The following is a 21,130-nucleotide window of genomic DNA, read 5'->3' as shown; positions in this document are numbered from 1 at the left end:
AAATGTCCTAATTTAACTAAGGCCTAATCCTGGCTTAATCTAAAGTTTTTAAACCAGGCCAGTATCTCTTTTCTTAAATACATTTTTCATAAAGTATTCTCCAGCACTGAATTGAAAACATTTTGTTTAATCTTAAGGCCTTGTCCAAGGTCCTGAAAATAATTTTACCCTGTCTGCCCCGTTTTTGAGGAAGACACTAAAAGTCCAGATATCTAATGTATCTCTCCTATAGTACATAGTACTTCATAGTACAATGCAAATTAATCTCAAAAGATGAAAATGATTCCACATGATGTGAAATATTAGATTATCTAGTATTAAACAATCAACCAAAAATTCAGACAATTTTGAAACTTTTAATGAGCCAAAGAACACATAGCATTGCAAAAGACTATCAATTGCTTCAAACACTGTACCTATAAGAATCAGAATATCTCTCACTGTAACTTTTATTAGTTCATCCTTCTCTCCTGATTACACCATTTGAACAACATTCTCTAAAAGCTGAAACTACAAAGAAACAGACTTTCTTATGTCACTGCTTATAACTTCACTAACAAGATAATACAGGCACAAAACAGATTATCTTTTCACACTGTAAAACTGTGTTGAGGTTGCATTGACAGTTTGCATGAAAAATAAAGTGTTTCAAATATTATTGACCTTGTGTAATACTAAAAGTAAAGGCAAGAACTGACTTTATAGACTTTTATCAATTGTTACTGGAATCAGAGAGAGCTCAGTGTTGGCTGATTGATATCTAGGGCTCAATACGTTAATTCATTTATCATACTTTGGGAAATTAAAGGAATAAGAAGTACATAATACTTGCTTTTTTTCTATTAAGATCCTTTTAAAATTACCTGTTAGCTTCTAACAATTCAAGTTAAGTCAATACTGATAATGTCACTTGTTAAAATCCCCTTATACACTACCAGTCTCTTATGCTCACCAAGGCTACATTTATTGAATTAAAAACAGTAATACTGTGATATATTATAACAATTTAAAAGAACTGTAATTGATCAAAGGTGCCCGTAAAGGTATTTATAATGTTGCAAAATATTTCTATTTAAAATAAATTATATTCTTTTGAACTTTCTATTACCATGGTTTCTATCAAAAAAAAATTAAGCAGAACAATTGTTTTCAACATTGATAATAATAAGAAATGTGTCTTGAGCACCAAATTCAGCTTTGCCATCACAAGAATAAATCACATTTTAAATTAGTACTTTTAAATTGTAATTATATTTCACAATATTACTGTTTAGTCTATTTTCATTAAATAAATGCAGCCTTGTTGAGTATAAGAGACTTTATTATTCCAAACTTTTGATCATTAGTGTAAAGGCTCAAAGGCTACTGTATATTAAAAGAAATGATCAAAACCTCTTGGAAAAGAGGTATTTGAGGTCAGGTGGTATGATGGTTGTTGTGTTTGAGTGCTCCATGTCGCCTTGTCCTGATCTCCATGTCATCATCCTGTTTGGAAGTTAAAAATCATTAATATTATCACACTAAAACATAACTAACACATCTTTGCAGTTATCTTACTGTATCAGCTGTATCGGCGGTCTCCTCCTCCTCTTCTTCATCTTCTTCTTCTGTATGCTCACTGTTTTGATTGGACAAATCGAAGTCTGACAGCACTGCATCTTCATCACAGTCTGTCTGGTACTCAGACTCATCTGTGTGCGAGAGAATTGAAGAAACAACATAAAGATGAGAAAACGACATGGAAAAGGGACATGACTTAAAGACAGATGGTCTATTCCTCACCATCCACAATGGCCTGCTTCACTGGCTCTATTCTGGACACTATTTCAGCCAGATCGGTGAAGGAAGCATTGGGACAGGTCACCTGAAGGACAGATAATCATGAAATGAGTTTGTGAGGAAACAGCCTGATGCTGTGATAAGCCAAGCTCATTCAAAGCCCCTTACATTTGTGCTCCTGGATTTGTGGAATTCCTCTTGATGTTGGTCTTTGAGCATCGTCTCCCTCACCCCGCTCCGACACCACACGTCAAACACGGTTTTCCCATGCAGGTAGCCAACATCCTGCAACACCAGAAAAGTCATTGCTGCAGTCAAAGCCAAGGCAACAGAAGTTTCTATGAGAGGATGACAGGCCACTCACAGCAATCTCATCAAATTTGCCAAAATCCAATGTGCCGTAGCGATCAATGGGAGGTCGAAGGTACTCGCAGTAGTCACTGTCTTTTACCAGCTCCAGTTGACGCACAGAACACACGTAGGCCAGACGGGTCTGAATCTCTGCCATGTTCAGCACCTAGAGGATACAAAGTCATGAAATAAAATCTATATCCAGTGAATGCAAGAAGTAAAGTAATGAAGTTTTAGGATTTTCCATACATTTTGTAAGAATGCATTACTGATAATCAATGCAATTAGAGGAAACGCAATAAGATATCTGACCTTCACTCTTTCTGTCAGCGGGTTGAAGCGTTTCCATAGCAGCCACCATCCAGATAAAGAGTCTCCATAGTTGGTCAGATCGGTCTCATCCTGACTACCAACATCAACGGCAATCACCATCTTGGCACCCAAGGAGCGAGCTGTGTCAGCTTTACAGATATTTATACTGTTAATGTTTAAAATATCTTAATGCTTTATAGTCTACATGTAGCAGTTTACAGTCAGGCAATAAGATAAATGATAAACCATATGAGTTTGCTATAGTATATAGTATATATGGCTCTATGGGAGTATGCAAGCAGGTTAAATTTGTATATGTAATCCCTATAATAAACTGTAATTTTGCAATTGGCATCTCAATTTTGCAATGTAAGAGTACAATAGGACACTTAACCAGGTAGGTTATTGATGTAGCCTCCATCCATGAGCAAGTGCCCATCTTTAGGGTCACATAAAGGGGGAAGATATCCAGAGAGAGACATACTGGCACGCACATACCTCCACAGAGAGCCTAAAAAAGAGTGTACATGCTAAAATCTGTCACAAAAGATGACATGGAGATGACAAGTTACAGAGAAAAAGTAGTAACCATAAGTGTGTACTCTCATGGAGGAGGCAGTGATGTCTGTGGTGATGTTGAAATATGGGATCCAAAGGTCCTATCATAAAAAAAGAGATATGCACAAAGTTTAGACTTATTTAAGAATATGATGTTTATATACTTTTTTATAATAGCTTGTATTGTGCAGTGGCAAGTGCCAATAAATTGGACCTCAATCTGTTTGTCCTGGAAGACTGCACTAATGCTGGAGTTAAACGACGCTCCGGTAAACATGGATGTCACTGGGTAGGTCAAGTCTGTGATCTTCCTAAATATGGATCCAAAATTCTATTGTACACAAAAAAAAGAAATCTCAGTGATGGTTCTACATGTATGAATGTTAGTGTTCAGTGCTTAGATGTCTCACCATGGCCCACTGGCGTGCCCTGACAGTCATACGACTGACGCTTCGCTCTTCAGCATAGAGCCCTCCTATCAAGGAACCGATGGAGGTGCCGCCAATCAGATCTACAGGGATCCCCGCCTCACTCAATGCCCGAATGATGCCCACCTGAGAGCAGCCTCTGTGGGTATAGTGTGGTTTCATATTCGCACATGAGCTTAGAGTACTTACTAGTGCATTGTGTGATATTAGTATCTTTTTATAAAGCATTTTAAAGGTAAAGTGAGAATTCTTTCCATCTCTCATCCCAGTTTAATGTGTAAAAACAACTAACAGTCAGGTATTTTTAGGTTGATTTCGTCAAAGAGTGTGAACACTGGTCCTGTGATGCTTGACTGATAAATGGCAGAGAAGGCAGAGCAAAAGAGGTGGCAGGAGGATTTGGGAAACCTATGATAATGATTATTATTATTAAATTAAACACTTCACCTTTAAACATACTTCATATGTAAACAAAGTCTGTATAAAAAGATTTAAAAAGTCAAGATGACAAGCATATATGGTCACAGAAACACAAATATTTATAACATGATATTCATATAATTGCAGTAACAGAATTACACAATTGAAAAATTAAGATACCACTATGTGAATGTAGATTAGACAGATTACACATTTTATGCCCCCTTATATATCATGTTTTGACCCACCTTTAAAAAGTCGCTGATTATGACTGAGAGCAGGCAGGGACAGAGAGTAGACAAAGAGTCGCTATCATCGTGAGACATGCTGAGGATGCGAACCCCAAAACATCACTAATGGGTTAGAAATGACTATATTATGATTAGTTGATGGGCACGAAAATTACAAGACACTTGTAATAGTGCAAAGGATAAAAACTTCAAGAGACCACTAAACTACAATGATTGAATAAGTACGGGAAAAATCAGTCAATGTTCCACTAATATCAACATGCTTTTACTAAATTATTCAAGTGAGAAATGTTGTTGGCACCAGGCCAGGTGGATTGAGGAGGAACAGAATTATTGGTAATAAAGGGGAAGACAGATTCGTACCTGGCTCCTCCTCCTCCCAGCACCAGAGCGATAGCATTTCCTGTCAGGATCCGAGCCAGACGCGAGAAGTCAGAATGCCGGTCGGGAGGCTTCTCAAATACACGCTGATACATCTCTCTCTGACAGGATGGGAGGAAAGTGGGAGTTTGCACGGATAAAAGATGATAATGATTAGATTAGACACAGAAAATGATTTGAAGAACGTACATGTTATATAAAATGAAATTGGATGGGGACCAGGGTCTGTATTTCAGAAACTTCCTATCTTGATTGCTGACTTAAGATTTGAAAAGTTCTACTTCCTCAGTGAAGTTACTAAATAGATAGGATAGGATTCTTAGATAATATGTTTTTATAAACCCTCAGGTGCTGTCAAGTACAAAAAAGGACTAAAATCACCATAAAATCATAAAATAGTCACAATAGTAATGCGCCACGTTCTTAATCTTCTGAAGCCATATGAAAACTTTGCTTAAAGGGGTCATATAATGCCATTTTTGTACAAGCTAATATTATTCTTTAGGGTCTAAATTAAAAGTTTGTAATATACTTTAATTAAAAATTCTCATTAGTATTGTAAGAAAACACTCATTTTACCTGGTCAAAAACAGCTCTGTTTTCAGCACGCCGTTTAAGTGCATGTGTCTTTAAATGATAATGAGCTTTGCTCATCCCGCCCCTCTGTTCTGTGCGTACACAGTTTTTAATAATAACACAATAACCATAACGCGTTGTTCATTATAAACGTGGGATTATGAATTATATTGAGAACGTCGTACATAGAAAACATGCCGTAATGTACCTTGAGTGTAAACAGCCGCATTAATCGTGAAGCGTGCAGCAAGCGATTTGCAAAGATTAATATAAATATTAATATAAAGGTTAATAAATAAACGTTACACTCACTTCAGTTATTCTGGAGGTGCAGCAGGAACACGAATAGTTGGTACCAATCCTTTTTTCAGGAGCATCTTCTTAGCAAAACCAGCTTTATACTGACCCTTGTTTGTAAAGCAGTCTGGTGTGTGAAATGATTTGCGCAAACATGAAAGCATTGACGTTGATCGTGGGGAATATTCCCTTCGAAAACAAAACTCAGCCACTGCGTCTTTAGCGGTTCGGATTTAGGAACATCAAAATGACTGCTGTGTTCCTTATTACACCCAAGAACAGAACACCACAATCGCTTAGATGCCATTCTGCTCATAGACAGTGCTCCAGCATATCAACAATGACCGCGCCGGTCCGCGCAGACTATGATTGACAGTTCGCTCACGAGCGAGGGCGGGTCTGTGTTGAAACGCTGCTGTCAATCAACAATCGTGGGAGGGGCGTCGATTTTGTGACGTCACAAAATTGAACGGCTTGATTTGAGATGGGTGAAAACATAAGAAGATTAAAAAAAAAACACTGGATGGATTTTTATCATTTTATGATGGTTGTGTACAGGCACTGCCAACACACATTTCAAGTACAATCAACTTGTAAAAGTACATGCACTTTTACAAGTTGATTGTACTGAAATGTGTGTTGGCACCATTATATGACCCCTTTAAACAGTGTAAAATGCACTGCAAATCGGTCTTTAAAATCTTGCTTGACAGTGGTGGTCCACATTACTTGCTTTCATTAGGAAAGCTCCTTCATTTTATTATTTTTAAGAAATTGCTTCAAAAACACCTTTAAACACAACGCTTTAAATTTATTCTTAGAATGTATGTACCATGTATTATGTATTGTTTTGCTTGTTTTATGTATTTGAGAATAAGAAAGGTGCATTATAAATAAATTTATTTTAATTTTTATTAGCTATCATTGTATGGAAATCATGCATTCTGCTATAAATAATATTCAAAAATAATATTAGTGTTCATTCCGAAAAAAAAAAAAAAGTAGAAAAAAAAGAAGAGGAAAACGTCACACAGGTTTGGAAGAACTTAAAGGTGAGAAAATGTTAAGAATTTTTGTAAACTATTATTCCTTGGCTGCCCTTGAATAGACTGGCCATCCATCCAAGGTGTTTCCTTGCCTATGGCCTGAGACCCTGGGATGGGCTCCAGCATCCCGCAACCCTACATAGGACAAGTGGTTTGGAAAATGGATTTTCCGTGGCTCCTCAGGCTTGATATAGGCATTCACATTTGCTAAAACAATAATAAATGTTAGCACTGGTACCAGTTTGGGTAGACTCCTCCTGGAGAAGACCCTGTGGGGACATGACAGGTGAAGATGTCTAGAGATCCAGCTGCGCATGTTGAGCCATTCTGCGGTTCCTCTGGGTGGAGGCCCGTCCTCACGGTGCAACAGGACCAGCTGCTTCTGAGCTCTCACGGCACTGCTCTCCAGCATACGCTCCAGCTGATACCACAAACAAAGCCAAAAAAGCTCAGTTTAACAAATAATTTCATATAAATGCATGTGCAGAAATTAAATTAATGTCATCATATTGGCCCTTGTGAGGCAATCCCCTCTATGTGATATAAATAGTTAGGCTACTGATATGACTGGATTTGCATGCTTAAAATACTCTTCTAAAGAAGTATTTATATCTTTATATACAAAACCTTTTTAATGACAATTCACCTCTCCCACAGTGGGCTCCTGCTCCCCCAGACCCACAATGATGATGCAGTCCGCCTGTCTGATGCTACGTTGAGTCCAAGGAGTCAGAGAACTGTCAGATTGATACAGAACAATCCGGTGGATGTCCTCTTGTTGACCCAACCAGCTTGACAAACGGTACTCATGAACACTGAAAAGGAAATAATAAAGTACTGTACATGAACAGTAAATCACAGGAAACAAAAAGACAACGTCTGACTAATGTTACTAGAAAAAAAACGACACTACATCTCAATTTGCATACTATCCATCTTAAATGGTATGCAATATTAGAATTAGTGCGCCCCAAATCATAGTACATTGAAAATAGCATGTCAAAGTTGCCTTGATGATATTTCCGGTGGGTTTCAGTGAACCTAAGAGTTAAGTAGGCCCTAATAATGATTTTTAAGGTAATGAATTTAGCAAGATGTTAACACCTAGATGCAAATGCAAATGTTTCAATGGAGTCTGTAAAATCAAGATGGTATACTGTTTTATACATACTTAAAGGTATGTTTTCTATTACCAGTGAGGTACACACTTTTAGTGCATAGTATGCAAGTACTGTTTGCAACTCTCACCTGTCCAAGGCTGCAACACCTAAATGCTGCCTGATGATGTCACTGGTTAGTAGCAAAGTGGGGCCTAATAAAAACAAAATGAAGATAGTTAAGACTGAGTATCAGATTAACTTTGAGGCAAATTAAGGAGGGAAAAGAGACTAATAGCTGACCGATAGCACTGAGAGCATGTTGCAGCTCCAGCGTGAAGGCAGTCAAAGGCACTTCCTCAGAAACAGGCAGAATGGTGACCGTTGACAGATTAGCGGCTGGATTACCTGCTTCCCACTTGCTGGTTGGGGTGTGAAAACCCAGGCTATGCACTGTGGAGATCATTAATGTTCATCAGGAAAAATACAAAACGCAAACACACACAAATGTTTCACAAACACACACCTGATAGTGGATCATTCACTTGCTGCATGTTACCCAAGATTTTCTGCCCAAGAAGATGAATCAGACGAGTTACAACCTATGAAAGAGTGTAACATGTTAATATATATGCAATATAATATCATGAGATGTGTTAATGAGTGTATGGTCTAACCTGTGGGTATTTCCTCTTAATTGAGTTGAGAGCTCCCTCAGGCAGTTTGGCCAGTTCAGAGTCTCGGACTGCGTGGACTGTCGTGGCTCTGTTCAAATGAGTCAAAGTTTCCACCTAACACCAACAAACATACTTTTAACAGATGGAAATTGCCACAGCATTTGTTAAAAGAACCTACAAAAGGATTCAAAATGATTTTCTTTACTGTAATGAAATTCTTAGTAAAGCCTTTATAAATACAACTATAAATACAAGTCTTTACAACAGCCTATTACTTGCTATTGAAACTATGTAGAAGGTGGTATTACAAGGAGAGGAAATTCTTGTTCTAAAGAGCATTTCATTGGATAAGTAAGTATATATATATGGCCTTGAATAGGAGATGATTTCATCAATATTTTACCCAGGAGAGAAATACTGTACATTTAAAATATAACTTATAAAAATTTACTTTGTCAACTTTTAAAAGTACACTAGCACACAGATTGGCTAAATGCTAACAGATACAAAAACTCCAGTACATACATACATACATACATATATATCTCCACTCACCACACCAATGAGGTCTCCCCGTCCATACTCTCCAGCAAGCTCTTTTTTCCCATCATCCTTCATGATGACAGAGCGCAAGCGGCCACTCAGAACAATGAAAGTGCTGTCTGACTTATCACCTTGTCTGAGAAAGACAAAAAATAAAAATGAATGTATTACATGCAATAATACATGCATTCTCAGGTTATTATTGACATCAAAGAGCAGAGCAGTGACCTAAGATATATAGATCTGAAACTGAGATTGTATAGGAAAAGTGTGCTTACCTATAGACGGCCCGTCCAGCTTCCAGTGCCATCCAGTCCAGGGCAAAGTCAATCTGTCGGACGAAGGAGGAGACCCTCCGTACCACCGTGTGAGCTACATGTAACACCATTCGAGGCTCGGCACGCATTATCCTAGAGTATAAATTGTACAGTTGACATGTTAATCAGGGTTCAGATATGCTGTACTTAATTTGATACAATTTTAAAGAAAATGTTTCTAATTCTTATATAATTTTTTTATTTATCTAAATTCATTTATTTTTTGTATAATTATTTTTATTATAATTTTTTACCTAAAAAAAAAAAACCTAAAGGTGATTAAATATGTTGAAAAAACCCAACACTAAAAAAAACTAAGAAGGTTTTGATAACCCAAAGGAAACCAAGGGAAAAAATTCCTCAATGCTTGGTATCTGTGCTTCATTTTCAGAAGCAATTTTATTAATAGCTTGTTACTCACTATATAACAAAGTATCAAATGATGATTTTTCCCTATTTTAATCAGTTGAGATGTGCATAATCATCTGATCATTGAATTTCCTCACAGCAGACAGAGAGTACATTTTCAATTGCCTTAAGTGAAATTTGATACGCAACACATACTCATAGAAGTGTGCTTTGGAGATAGACAGGAAGCAGCAGTCACGGTGAGCACGCACAGAAAAGATGAGAGGCTCTCCTGTGAGAACAGCCAGGTGGCCCACCATCTCTCCAGGGTGAGTCACAAAAAGACATGTTTCATCTTCTCTATCAATCTGTCTCTGGTACACATGAAGAGCTCCTGAGATGACAAACAGCACGCTCACATCCTGTCACAGACACAAAGTAGAAATGGATTCACATGTGAATTGAAATTGATAATTACAGAGGAGTCAAAGTGACGGGTAACTTCTTACCTGGTCTCCCTCACTTGCAACCACAGACCCCGCCTTAACTTGTCTCAGAGTCACCCTATCTTCCAGAAGACTGGAGTCCTGGAGCACAAAGTATTTTTTTACTACTATGGCAATATTCCAAATAATAATTAAACTTCTCACTTTAGTAGAACAATATAATTAATGTGGCCTGACCTGAAGCTGTATAATCTTGAGCAAGTCCTTCTTGGCAGCTTGAAAAATGGCATTAACTTTACAGTGGTGAATGTGGCTGGAGTGACCCCCAGTGTCTGAGTAGTGAAACACAGCTGAAGGAGAATGTTGCAGAGTCACCGACTTCTTCCGAATAGACTTCAGACAGGAGGAAAGATAAACACACACATGCAATGTACAGAATATGAACAAATATAAAAAATAAAACAGTTTATGGCTTCTTCTTTGAATTTGTGATAGAATGATGCCAAGGTACCTTATGAATGACAATAGGACTTGAAGGGGCATTCTCTTTTGTAATGCTTGTTCTGTCAAAGGCCATATTGTGGTCAGGAGATCCAGCTGAAGGATAAGCACACATTACCACACTCAAACATGTTCATTATGAATGTATTCAAGCTAGGTAGGGATGCATGATATTTGGGGACCAAGGTGAAACACTACCATGTGCAAAAGGGGTTGACAGTGAGCGAGACTTCCTGAATAAAGTGGTTGGACTTTCTGAACGAATGGGCTTACCACCATCTGAAAACAAAAGAGCAAGTATATAACTCTTAGTAATAGTTTTTTTTATTATTAGGGTAATAATAGGAATATTTGAACAAAATGTTACTGAAAAGCCAACAAAGTCTGCAGTCTGCATGTGTAAATGATTCACAGCAAATATTTGCATTTAACTGCATGTATAAGTAAACACATCATACCCTCTCCTCTGTATATCTGACTTGTGTCATTGTTATGGTCCAAGGACCTCTGTGGGACTTCCTCACTCGTTTGTGATTGTCTGCGTAGTCCTTTGCCTGGATTGACCTCTCCTACAACACCAACCACTGACACCAGTGGAACAGCTTGACTTTCCTACATGATGTGGCAGAAATAGACTATTCAACGTATGTACTGTAATAAATAGCCTCCTGTAATAGAGCAAAATATTTTCCAAAAGTAGAACGTGATTTATAGATAAACATCTAACCGGATTGAAAAGTTCTGTGGTCAGGCCCAGATAGTTGTGAAGGGCAAGAAAGGTAACTCTCTGAAGTCGCACCATGATAATCTGAAAAAGAAAAAAAAAACTTAACAGAAAACATTGTCCAATCATATGTACTGTAAGAAAAAAATCATGTGGACGTCGACGATCTCAAAAATGAAGTTCATTACAGCATAGCAGTGGCAAGGTACACAAAGCTCCTTGGGTTCACCGGCGTCAGAATGAAATTACGATCAGAAGTTACGACCCCCACTTTTGAGGGTAGTGTATATTAGGATTTAGATTGTACCTGAACAACTCTGACTAGGGTCTCTGGGTATTTCTCAAAGACGGACTGGAAAGCCTGTGCAGGGAGGCGGAGAACAGTAGTTGGGGCTGCTGCTCTGGCTGAGACGGTTTTGTAGGGAGCTGGATATCCCTGTGGAATCCGGGTTTCAAATGTGAGACAGAATTTAAAACTTCAGTGGGCATGAAAACAGGTCAAAATACAAACATTTGCATTTCAGAGTGGGTAAAAAAGAGGCCAGATGGGTTTTACAGTGATGACATCGAGGATGCTGAGAAGACTGTGAACGCTGTCTCCAGGCAAAACGTGCTTCACCACAACCTCAGTCCCATCCTGAGTCAGAGAAAGAAAAATACGCTAAGTCATAAATTGGTACATCTCTATAATGGGCAGAACACAACCCTGTTTTCAGTAGGACAGATTCAAAACAGGTATATTGAGACCATTTGGCTCCTACACTCTCATGGATGCACAGGTCAAGACGCCCATCCTGCACTACGAAGATGCTGTCATCGATGTCACCAGGGCGGAATAATCCTTCGCCTTGCTGCAGCTGCACAAACACCATATGTCGACACAGTTCCAGGAACAGAGGCTTCTCAAAATGACCCAGAACCCTAGGAAACACACATATCGCAACTCATTAGGTGCCGAACAACATTGCCAGATCATTAGACCTTGGATTCTGTGCACTGTTTATTCAGGAAAAGAATCAATACCTCTCTTGTAAGATGAAATGACAAGGTACCAACCTCACATTTTTCAGCATATACAGGACTTCAGAGGGCAGGTGAGAGCTCTGCATGTCAAATTCAGTCAGATCTGCTTCCAAGAGGGAAGGAGGAGGTTCTTTCGGTTGAAGTGTTGGTGGCTCCCTTCGGATGCGCAGAATTCTGATCAAGAGATGGATAGGATGTTAAGATGCTTTGGTAGACATGGTTTGTTTAAAATGTGTGTTCGTTCTTCATCTGTGACTTTTCACATACTTGCGAGCTATTGACAGAACTTTTGTTCTTTTTCTGGTTCGCTTTTGAGATACTGGACCTGAGGTGGGCGGTAAGGACAAGGTCTGGACCTGAATGGCCACAAATAACAACACTGCAATTTAAAAATCATCACGACTATCATGTTAACCACAGTTTTGTTGAAAGTAACACACTGGAAAGTTCTGGTACCTTCCTCATTATCTTCCTGCCATAAAACAGCACTTTGTCTCTTTTTCTGAAACGATATTTAGGACTTTCAGTTTGCTCTTCTCCTGGAAAATCAAAAGTAAAACAGCTGGTTAAACACTCTCAAAAAATACTCAAAATATGAGGCATTACAAGACCTGTCTATTTCACATTTTTTACACAACAACTACATGCTATCTGTCTATATTGTGCTTATTGAAACAAGTATAAACCTAGTGGTGAAAACACTAAATCATAAATGATCACACACTCACCAGCCTTGTATATTCTGTGCAGAAAAAAGGTAACAATACTGATAAGGGAAACTGCAACAGCAGCTCCAATCAACACACCAGTCCACTGTTTTATGAAATGGGAACAAAAAAAAAGATAAACTTTGTCTGCAAGACAAACATTATGGACTATTGATTCACAAAAACATGTAGAATTGTCATATACCATGGTGGTCTGCAACTGATCCTCGATGAAGTTCTGCAGCCGAGCTTTGATTTCACTCCCAGATGGCAGCACTGCCTAGAATCCACAAACATGCAACCAAAATCATGATTATAAACCACACCTTACAGGAAAAGAGAGCCGGAGCAACTACAACGCAAAGGCAAAACAGCTAACATAAGGGTTACTGATACAATCTCAAGTGAGGTTGATCTGGGAAATGTGGAGTCATCAGATCACAGTCTTGCTCAATCATTGTGTACATCACAAGACTAATGCTTTTGGACAAAGTCCAGTTTAATCTAATGGTGTTCCCTTTAAATAGTGTACTGCAAGAGACTTTAGTAGTATAAACAGCATGGCTTTATTCATGTATTCATTTATTTATTTACAGACACTCATTCACATGGTGTTAGCTATTAGTTTAAAATAAAAAATCGTAAATGGCTTCGCTTTGAGATGTCTTACCGGAAATATACTGCAAGTATCATCTTGTTCTTTCACATCCATATCTTCCAGAGACGAGACAACAGAAATAAACACATTTGACACAAATTTCAAATCTAATTTCACAATAGCTCACAATGTTCTTAAAAATTTGTAATACCTATTTTAGTGGCATAAAGCAATCTCTATGTACATGCTTAACCCTCAGAGACCCACAGTTAATTACAAGGTTAAAATAGTTGACATGATACCTATTTCTACTAAATATGGGTTAAAATTTCATCCAATAGCAGCTCACGTTGCAAAATATGTCATAGCAACAACAAGTGTGACTGGAAAAATAATATGCAATTTGATTCTGGCCTGTTGAAAATGGCAGAGGTAGGTATTTTGTCAAAAAGACCAGCAAGAACCTGAGTCAGGGAACCATCTGACACTGCTTGCTACACTCACTGCAATCTGACACCATGTGATGTGATTTATGAGACCTTCTACCAGGAGGAAAAGTCAAACGCTCAACTCAGAGTGAAGGTGACGCGAAAACTTAAATTTTAAGTGTGTTGCAACGAAAGGAACAATATTGTAAATGAGAGTTTTGTTGGTTCAGGAGGAGCTGCATGACGGACGGACGTAGCTCTGGGTCAGAGGTAAACTCAGTTGTGTTGTTTACACTGAAGCCGCGGCTGTAAACACGCACTTGTAATCAAATAACATTACCTTGCCAATCAGTGTAACTAACAAGATTGTAAAAACATTATTTCATTGTATAACGCGGACATCCTGCGTGCAAATAATGCCCATGAATAAATGAAAAATACCTTTTGAACGGCGTTTCCAAACTCACTCAATGTACTTTAGAGTCTCCCAGGGATTCCATTCACAATGTCAGTCCTCCCACCGAATACACGTGTTGCCAGATCCTGTAAGAAAAACAATTCTCCCGGACTTATTCAATATGCTCAAAATGAAGACATACATTTTGTTTAACTGCAACTTTCTGCAAAGTTTGTTGGTTCATATATATATATATATATATATATATATATATATATATATATATATATATATATATATATATAATTATTATTATTATTATTATTTTATTTACTAAAATAAGTAAAAATTACTTATAAAACTAAATAACGTTACACTGTCCATCTAACTCGACGTACAATTCGATTCGACGGTGGCGTTAAGAAACAAACTGTGCAAGCAATAGCAGCTAATGGTATATCTGCAGCATGTGACTGACTGTAGGACATTTATCAGAGTTTATGAGAAAACAAGCCCAAAGTATTTCATAACAAGCGGACATGGCAACACTGCCGAGGACAGACGTAGAGCCTCTAATCAATATTCGCTGCTCCTATTGGCTGTCTTCGTGCTGATCTGACCAATTACAGTTGTTTTCTTTACTACGCTTAACGTGGGAATAGAGGGATCTTCTTGAAAGCGCAGTAGCACACCGTTCAAGGTGAGTGTGGGTCTTTTTAATGATCTCTATATGATATTTAATTACATTATACTTCATATGTGGCCAGCGACGTTTTCATTCTTTTATTTTATGATTTCTGAAAAGTGAATGCAGTGAACGATTTCAACTAACGTTACACAACTGTATCTTCCATTCTTCATTTTGAACCAGCATATATTTAACTTGAATGCAGTGAGACGACCTTCAAAAAGATTATATTGTTGTTAATTTTGTTGTCATTCTTCCTTACTATACAAAAATACATAATTTATTTATTAAAGATGACCGTTATTATTTAATATTGGTGGTGCTCTGCCAACATACAAATGCACATGGAGCATCACATGTTCTGCTACAACTTCTTCGTATTATACTATAGCAGCCAGTTTCTGCCCAAACAACATCATTACCACCGTTTTTTTACTACTGTAAAATCATAGTCAATGTTAATAGGATTTCACTCAAACCATACGAAGGATTGCTTAATGTGGCACATGCATTTTCATTGAAGTTACAGTAATTCAATTACAGAAATGTTATGAAATTGTGTAAAATACCATTACATTTACTGAAACAATGTTATGAGATTGTTTAAAATATAATTAAATAAAATAATGTTATGGAGTTGTTTAAAATCGAATTTAAATAAATTTATTTTGATACAGGTTATTGCTGCAGATAAATCACTCTTAAATGGGGGTGCTGTCAGCGCTGACGCGGGGGCTCGTGAGAGGAGCTGACAGAATGGCGGAGTTCACAAGCAAGCGCGGGCCCAGGACATTCTACAAAAGCAGAGGCGCAAGACCCACTGGAGTCCTCACATCAAGCAGAAAGTTCATACCTGTACGGGCCATGGTACCAGAGTTTGTGGTGCCTAACCTGGAAGGATTTAGCCTGAAACCCTACGTGTCATACAAGACCCCAGCAGGGACAGAAGAACCCGTGACTCCAGAGAAGCTCTTCAGTCAGGTGGTGGCCCCACAGATCGAAAGGGACATTGAGGAAGGGGTTTTCAACGTGGACAATCTTGAGAAATACGGATTGGAGAAAACACAAGAGGGGAAGCTGTTCAAGCTGTATCCCAAGAACTTCGTTCGTTAGATAGACTTTCAGTTTCAGTGATTTGCAATGGACCGTAAACAAACGGGTTATGTTTTGTTCGAATTTTCCATGAACAGACATCATCTAAGATTAAAACCATTTCAATAAAAAATGCCCAACCCTTAACAAAACGTATTCATTGCCAATGAATAATTCCTTAGAGCAGGGGGGTTTAAACTGGGGTCGAGGGGGGCACAAAGAAGTGCTAGGGGCTCCGTGGAAAAGTTATAAAAAAAAAACAGATATTAAAAAAAAGTTTGATTAAATAAAGTAAATGAGTAAATAAATGCATAATAAATAACTGAATAAATAATAGATTAAAATAAGTGAAGTAATGATTAGGAAAAGAAAATGCAACAATGTAACTTAACAGAGACAAAATATTATCCAAATAATATTTTTGACATATTTATAATATTTATTTTTCAGTGCAAGTAAAAACTATATAGATGCCTTTTACATATATGGTCCCTTACATGCGGATGATCCTATTTGGGGGTCGGTGGCATTTAAAAGATAGAAAACCCCTGCCCTAGAAAAACTATTTTACAGAAGAAATAAATGTAGATACTTGAATTTATTAATATGGTTATGGTTTATTTGTTATAAAAGGTATCTGTCAACTTCTCAATGCAAAACTAAATTGGGACTAATCACACTAGAAAAATCTTCTTTACATTTTCTAGCTACAATATATAGTCAGAAAATGACATTTTCCAAAATTGCATATATTGAATACAAAGCAATACTGCAGACGTTACAGCAGGACACTGTTGAAATGTGCAGTCCCAAATAACCTCATAACAAAAGCCCAATCATAGCATCTGTGTTCAGGAAGAGGGGGCGGGTTCAGACGTCATCTGTTCTTCCTCTGGGCTCCAGTCCCATCTCCAAACGTGCATCATGTGGTCGTAGAAGGAGCAGGTAGCCATCAGGCAGGACAGAGACTGGGTGTCTCTGACAGGGCTGGTGAAGGGGACTGGAGCTGATCTTTTTTGGGGTAAAAGACAATGATCAGGTACGTATTGCCCCGAGTCATCCTCCAGAGAGGTATCAAAGCTGGCAGTGGGCGACTCATACTGGATCCTGAGATGACATCCGGGCTCTGTGAGCCCAACGCTGGTTTGGGGAGGTTCCTGAGGAGAGGGGGGCGTGGAGTTGCTTAGGGGGAGTCTGGACCAGTCTGCTCCATATGCTAAAGAGTTGTGTAGAATATAAGAGGCCAGAACAGGACATGGTGCATCTTGTCCCTCTACAAACGTGGATATTAGGGAGAAACCAAAAGTTAATATGAAGAATTGTAAATTACACTACAGTTAAAACGTTTGGGGTCTGTTAGATATAGTAATTTTTTGAAAGAAGTCTCTTATGCTCACCAAGGCTGCATACAGTATAGGCTATTTGATCACGGAAAGAGCAAAAAATATTAGTACAATTTAAGATAACCTTTCTATTTTAAAATGTCATTTATTCCTGTGATGGCAAAGCTGATTTTTTTTTTTTTAGCAAAGCTATCACTCCAGTCACATGATTCCTTCTTTGATAATTTCTTATCATTATCAGCGTTGAAAACTGTTGTGCTGATTAATATTTTTGAGGAAACCGTGATATATATTTTTAGGATTCTTTACAGAAAAAAATTCACTGACCCCAAACTTTTGAACGATAGTGTGCATATTTATCATTGGCATACACAGTGGCAAAGATCAACAGTAATTCTTACCCATAGCTTTCTGGCAGTGGAGAATATGGAAATCATTATGCATAGATGCAGCTAGCAGAAGGTGCTCTTGACTGGGGTGCCACTTGAGTCTCCACACGCCGCCACCCACTGCAGTCTCATTCAGGGGCGTCTTCATGTTCCTCCCGTCCCAGAGCAACACGTTCTCATCATAGCTACCAGAGGGACAAAACATGTACACATCATATACTTAAATATTGGGTTTTTGATGATTGCCTCAGCAGAAACTAAGGGAAAAGACTCTTTTCTCACAGACTGCAATGATGATTTTTGCAGTAATGAACAATTATTCGTTTAGATTTATAATTCATGTTTTATATTTTCAGTTGCCTCCTACCTCCCGGTGGCTAGTACATGCTCTCGATGGGGGTTACTGTGTATGCTGCATACTCCCATAGTGTGTCTGAGACAGGACAGTAGTATTTATTTACCATGACTGTGCATAAACAGCACATAGAACATAATTAAGTGGACTCAAAGGCTAAAAAGTAATGTTGGTTGATGAAACATCACAGCTACTGTCTCACCTCTTGCTGGTGAAGGTGGGGGAAGAGGGACCCATTCTCAGATCCCAGCCCTTTAGTTTGCAGTCATCACCACCTGAGATGGCAATTATAAAAAGTAATGGGTAACACTTTATAATAAGGTCCCATTAATTAATGCATGACATTAACTAACAATGAGCAATACATGTGTTTATTAATCTTTGTTAATGTTAGTTAATAAAATACAACAGTTCATTGTTAGTTCATGAAAGCTCAGGTCCATTAACAGATACAACTTTTGATTTTAATAATGTATTTGTAAATGCTGAAATTAAAACAAACTAATAATAATAATTAATGTATTTTAATACATAAAGTATTTTTTATTGTTAGTTCATGTTCACTCACTAATGTAGTTCACTAATACAAACAAATGGAAACTTATTGTAGTTTACAAAGTAATGATACAAATAAATACATTTACATGAAAAGATAAATCAATGCAGTGTTATTTTAGTATTATTTATATACTATTATAGTATTTATTAATATTTAAAATGAGATTTTATTTTTATATTTTCAGTTTTCATTTTAGGAATTTTGTTTTGTGCTTTTATAATGTAATGAGTTTTTTTAAAAACAAATACTTCTATTTAGTTTTTAATTTTAATACTTTAAACTTATTTTATTTCAGTTAGTTGCTAAGGCACCATTTCAAATTTTCATGAAATGTTTTTTATTTTATATATATATATACATATATAATTTCAGCTTTATTTCAATTATCAAAAATTGTTTTTAATAGTTTTAGTTAGCAATAACAACACTAAATCAATGACGATACATATAACAGCACCACAGTGACAGACAGTTCCTTTTGCTTGCTCGTTTTCCTCATACCTGAATAAACAATCTGAGTATCCCAGTAACTAAACGCTGAGATCCAGGCTTCAAAGTCGTGAGCTTTCCACTGACACACAGCAGTTAGACTGGCTTCCCCCAGAGACAGCACTGTGAGAGAGCCGCTTGAGTCACTGGACACCACACGCACATCACTGCTGCAAAAAGACAACAGTAACCATTATATACAGAGACAAATGCAATGGCAAATCATCAGTCCATGAATGATGGGAGCACCTTACCTCTCACCTCTCCCTGTGGACCAGTCTAAAGACAAGGCCAGTCTGTCAGGACCCAACTCTGCTCTCAACTCACACTCCAGACCACTGGTGCCCTGCTACTGGAGACACAGTCCAAACAGGCAAAAGACACTTAATCAAGTAAAAACAATAAAACATCTTAAAATAGTGTCCGATGCCAACAATGTTAGGGGGACTTGGGCCCTGAGCTGCAGGATTATTCAAAATGTATGTATTATTAATACAATTTCTATTATTCATACTAATTATAATTCTGGTAATGCATTTCCAAAAACATTCCAGTGGCTCTGGATTTAACCTGAAATAATAATTGATGCTGCTAATAGAGCTTAACTTTTATTTCTTCTATCATAGTCCTTGAATGTGCATCTCCTCATGAGTTTGAGTTTGATTGGTCACCTGAGGTTCCATAAGCTTGTACAGCTGGATTTCTCCACTTGCAGTGGCCATACCCAACAAAGGACGCTCTGATATCGGCACATGACACCTGAGGAATTCAAATATAGCTATAAGAATCTGAATCAGCATTCATGCCATTACTGGAGGAGCTCCATTAGGTGGAGCTAGAAGGTCCGACCACACCCTAACCCTACCCATAACTCTATCCCTCCACCCATTAGATCCACAGAGGTGGAGCTGGACTAGGTCAAGCTCTACCCATGAGGTCCAGAGTGGTGGAGCTGGATGTCATTTGGCTCTGCAGTGAGCACCACTTTGGCATTACTGACCATCTGTCCAGGGTGTTTCATTACCTCAGCCACAGACTACTTACTGTAGGTGTGGAGAATGGATGGATCAACGCCATCACATACAAGAAACAATATGCATAATATATACACAGAATGTACAAAATACAACAAAACATACATGTAGAGTGTGTAATGGTGTAGGTTAAGAGTGAATTGTAGTGAGCAGAATGAATAGTGGGACTGCCTTACCACTTGAGGTCGAGAATAGCTGGAGTGTCTATTCTCTGAGTCTCTGTCAATGGAGGGATGAACGATGGTTGCGGATTACAGTCAAACAGATAAAGTCGTCCGATTCTGTTCGGGGCAGTAGAGTCTTCTGCTGTCTGCGGTTAACAGAAAACACTGTTTCAAATTCGAAGTGCCCAGTTGATACAACTAATAATAACACACACACACACACACACACACACACACACACACACACACACACACACACACACACACACACACACTATTAGCTATTTAAATGGGGACATTCCATATATGTAATGGTTTTTATACAGTAAAAACTGTATATTATATCCCCTTACACTAACCCTACCCCTAAACCTACCCATCACACAAAACTTTCTGGATTTTTACATTTTTAAAAAACCTTTATTTACTTTATGTGTATACCAGATTTACAAATGAGGACATCCCTAAAGGGAGGATTTGGGAGATTTTGTCAGGTTTTGGTCATTTCTGGGTACCAAGAAATGGTACACACACACACACACACACATACACACTACCATAACATAAAATCAAAATATATTTTGCATTAATTACCTTATCATCGCCTTTTTGAAGTTGGTAAGTCCCACATGCCAGAACATGAGACCATTGTGGTAATGGGCACCACTCCACGGTATCAGCGCTTAACTCCGTGTCAAACACTTGCAGAGTGCGGGTTCGAGACTGCCAACCCATCGAAGCATAATATGAAGCAACTTAGAATTGACCAAGAAATAACTGTAACTGACCAAGAAATGACTGTAACCTTACGC

The 21,130-nt window shown here is 38.0% G+C and overlaps 3 protein-coding genes across 4 annotated transcripts; 1 reads left to right on the top strand and 2 right to left on the bottom strand.

Moving 5' to 3' along the window:
* Window positions 1–338: 338 nt before the first annotated feature.
* On the bottom strand, window positions 339–14,344 carry pnpla7b (patatin-like phospholipase domain containing 7b). Its single transcript, XM_084413417.1, has 36 exons — window positions 14,250–14,344; window positions 13,453–13,496; window positions 12,988–13,062; window positions 12,804–12,888; window positions 12,532–12,614; window positions 12,343–12,431; window positions 12,109–12,249; window positions 11,814–11,973; window positions 11,609–11,689; window positions 11,360–11,488; window positions 11,056–11,136; window positions 10,787–10,940; window positions 10,527–10,607; window positions 10,339–10,424; window positions 10,065–10,220; window positions 9,891–9,968; window positions 9,598–9,803; window positions 8,995–9,126; window positions 8,729–8,852; window positions 8,174–8,287; window positions 8,023–8,098; window positions 7,800–7,949; window positions 7,648–7,711; window positions 7,046–7,214; window positions 6,638–6,820; window positions 4,463–4,581; window positions 3,411–3,567; window positions 3,215–3,331; window positions 3,032–3,101; window positions 2,837–2,953; window positions 2,443–2,591; window positions 2,144–2,296; window positions 1,948–2,064; window positions 1,783–1,864; window positions 1,558–1,691; window positions 339–1,485 (listed from the first exon to the last, which is right to left on the bottom strand). Exons 2-36 carry the CDS (start codon window positions 13,492–13,494, stop codon window positions 1,417–1,419), a joined length of 4,023 nt encoding a protein of 1,340 aa, XP_084269543.1. The 5' UTR covers window positions 13,495–13,496; window positions 14,250–14,344; the 3' UTR covers window positions 339–1,416.
* A 501-nt stretch (window positions 14,345–14,845) lies between these two features.
* Window positions 14,846–16,131, top strand: mrpl41 (mitochondrial ribosomal protein L41). Its single transcript, XM_084413416.1, has 2 exons — window positions 14,846–14,905; window positions 15,571–16,131. Exon 2 carries the CDS (start codon window positions 15,599–15,601, stop codon window positions 16,004–16,006), a length of 408 nt encoding a protein of 135 aa, XP_084269542.1. The 5' UTR covers window positions 14,846–14,905; window positions 15,571–15,598; the 3' UTR covers window positions 16,007–16,131.
* Window positions 16,132–16,401: 270 nt separating this feature from the next.
* Window positions 16,402–21,053, bottom strand: dph7 (diphthamide biosynthesis 7; the record flags this gene model as incomplete). 2 transcript variants are annotated; one of them, XM_084413412.1, is made up of 9 exons in its annotated part: window positions 16,402–17,258; window positions 17,730–17,902; window positions 18,085–18,150; window positions 18,275–18,347; window positions 19,133–19,290; window positions 19,375–19,469; window positions 19,792–19,879; window positions 20,331–20,464; window positions 20,913–21,053. In XM_084413412.1, 9 exons carry the CDS (start codon window positions 21,051–21,053, stop codon window positions 16,837–16,839), a joined length of 1,350 nt encoding a protein of 449 aa, XP_084269538.1. In that variant the 3' UTR covers window positions 16,402–16,836. The 2 variants fall into 2 exon arrangements, with proteins under 2 accessions (XP_084269538.1, XP_084269539.1); XM_084413413.1 differs by having other exon boundaries at window positions 16,589–17,258; window positions 19,133–19,287.
* Between the last annotated feature and the right edge of the window lie 77 nt (window positions 21,054–21,130).

Source organism: Rutilus rutilus (assembly GCF_951802725.1).
Source record: "Rutilus rutilus genome assembly, chromosome: 7".
Lineage (NCBI taxonomy): Eukaryota > Metazoa > Chordata > Actinopteri > Cypriniformes > Leuciscidae > Rutilus > Rutilus rutilus.
The sequence above is the reverse complement of the archived record's forward strand: the minus strand, read 5'-3'. Positions and strand labels throughout refer to the sequence as shown.

What these genes read in the sequence shown, in the direction of transcription:
- pnpla7b (XM_084413417.1), bottom strand. Translation starts at nt 13,494, where the DNA reads ATGGATGTGAAAGAACAAGATGATACTTGCAGTATATTTCCG. An exon ending in GCAGGAAGATAATGAGGAAG is followed by an intron (nt 12,432 to 12,531) that starts GTACCAGAACTT and finishes GTGGCCATTCAG; the next exon opens with GTCCAGACCTTGTCCTTACC. An exon ending in TCAAGATTATACAGCTTCAG is followed by an intron (nt 9,969 to 10,064) that starts GTCAGGCCACAT and finishes TTTGTGCTCCAG; the next exon opens with GACTCCAGTCTTCTGGAAGA.
- mrpl41 (XM_084413416.1), top strand. Translation starts at nt 15,599, where the DNA reads ATGGGGGTGCTGTCAGCGCTGACGCGGGGGCTCGTGAGAGGAGCTGAC.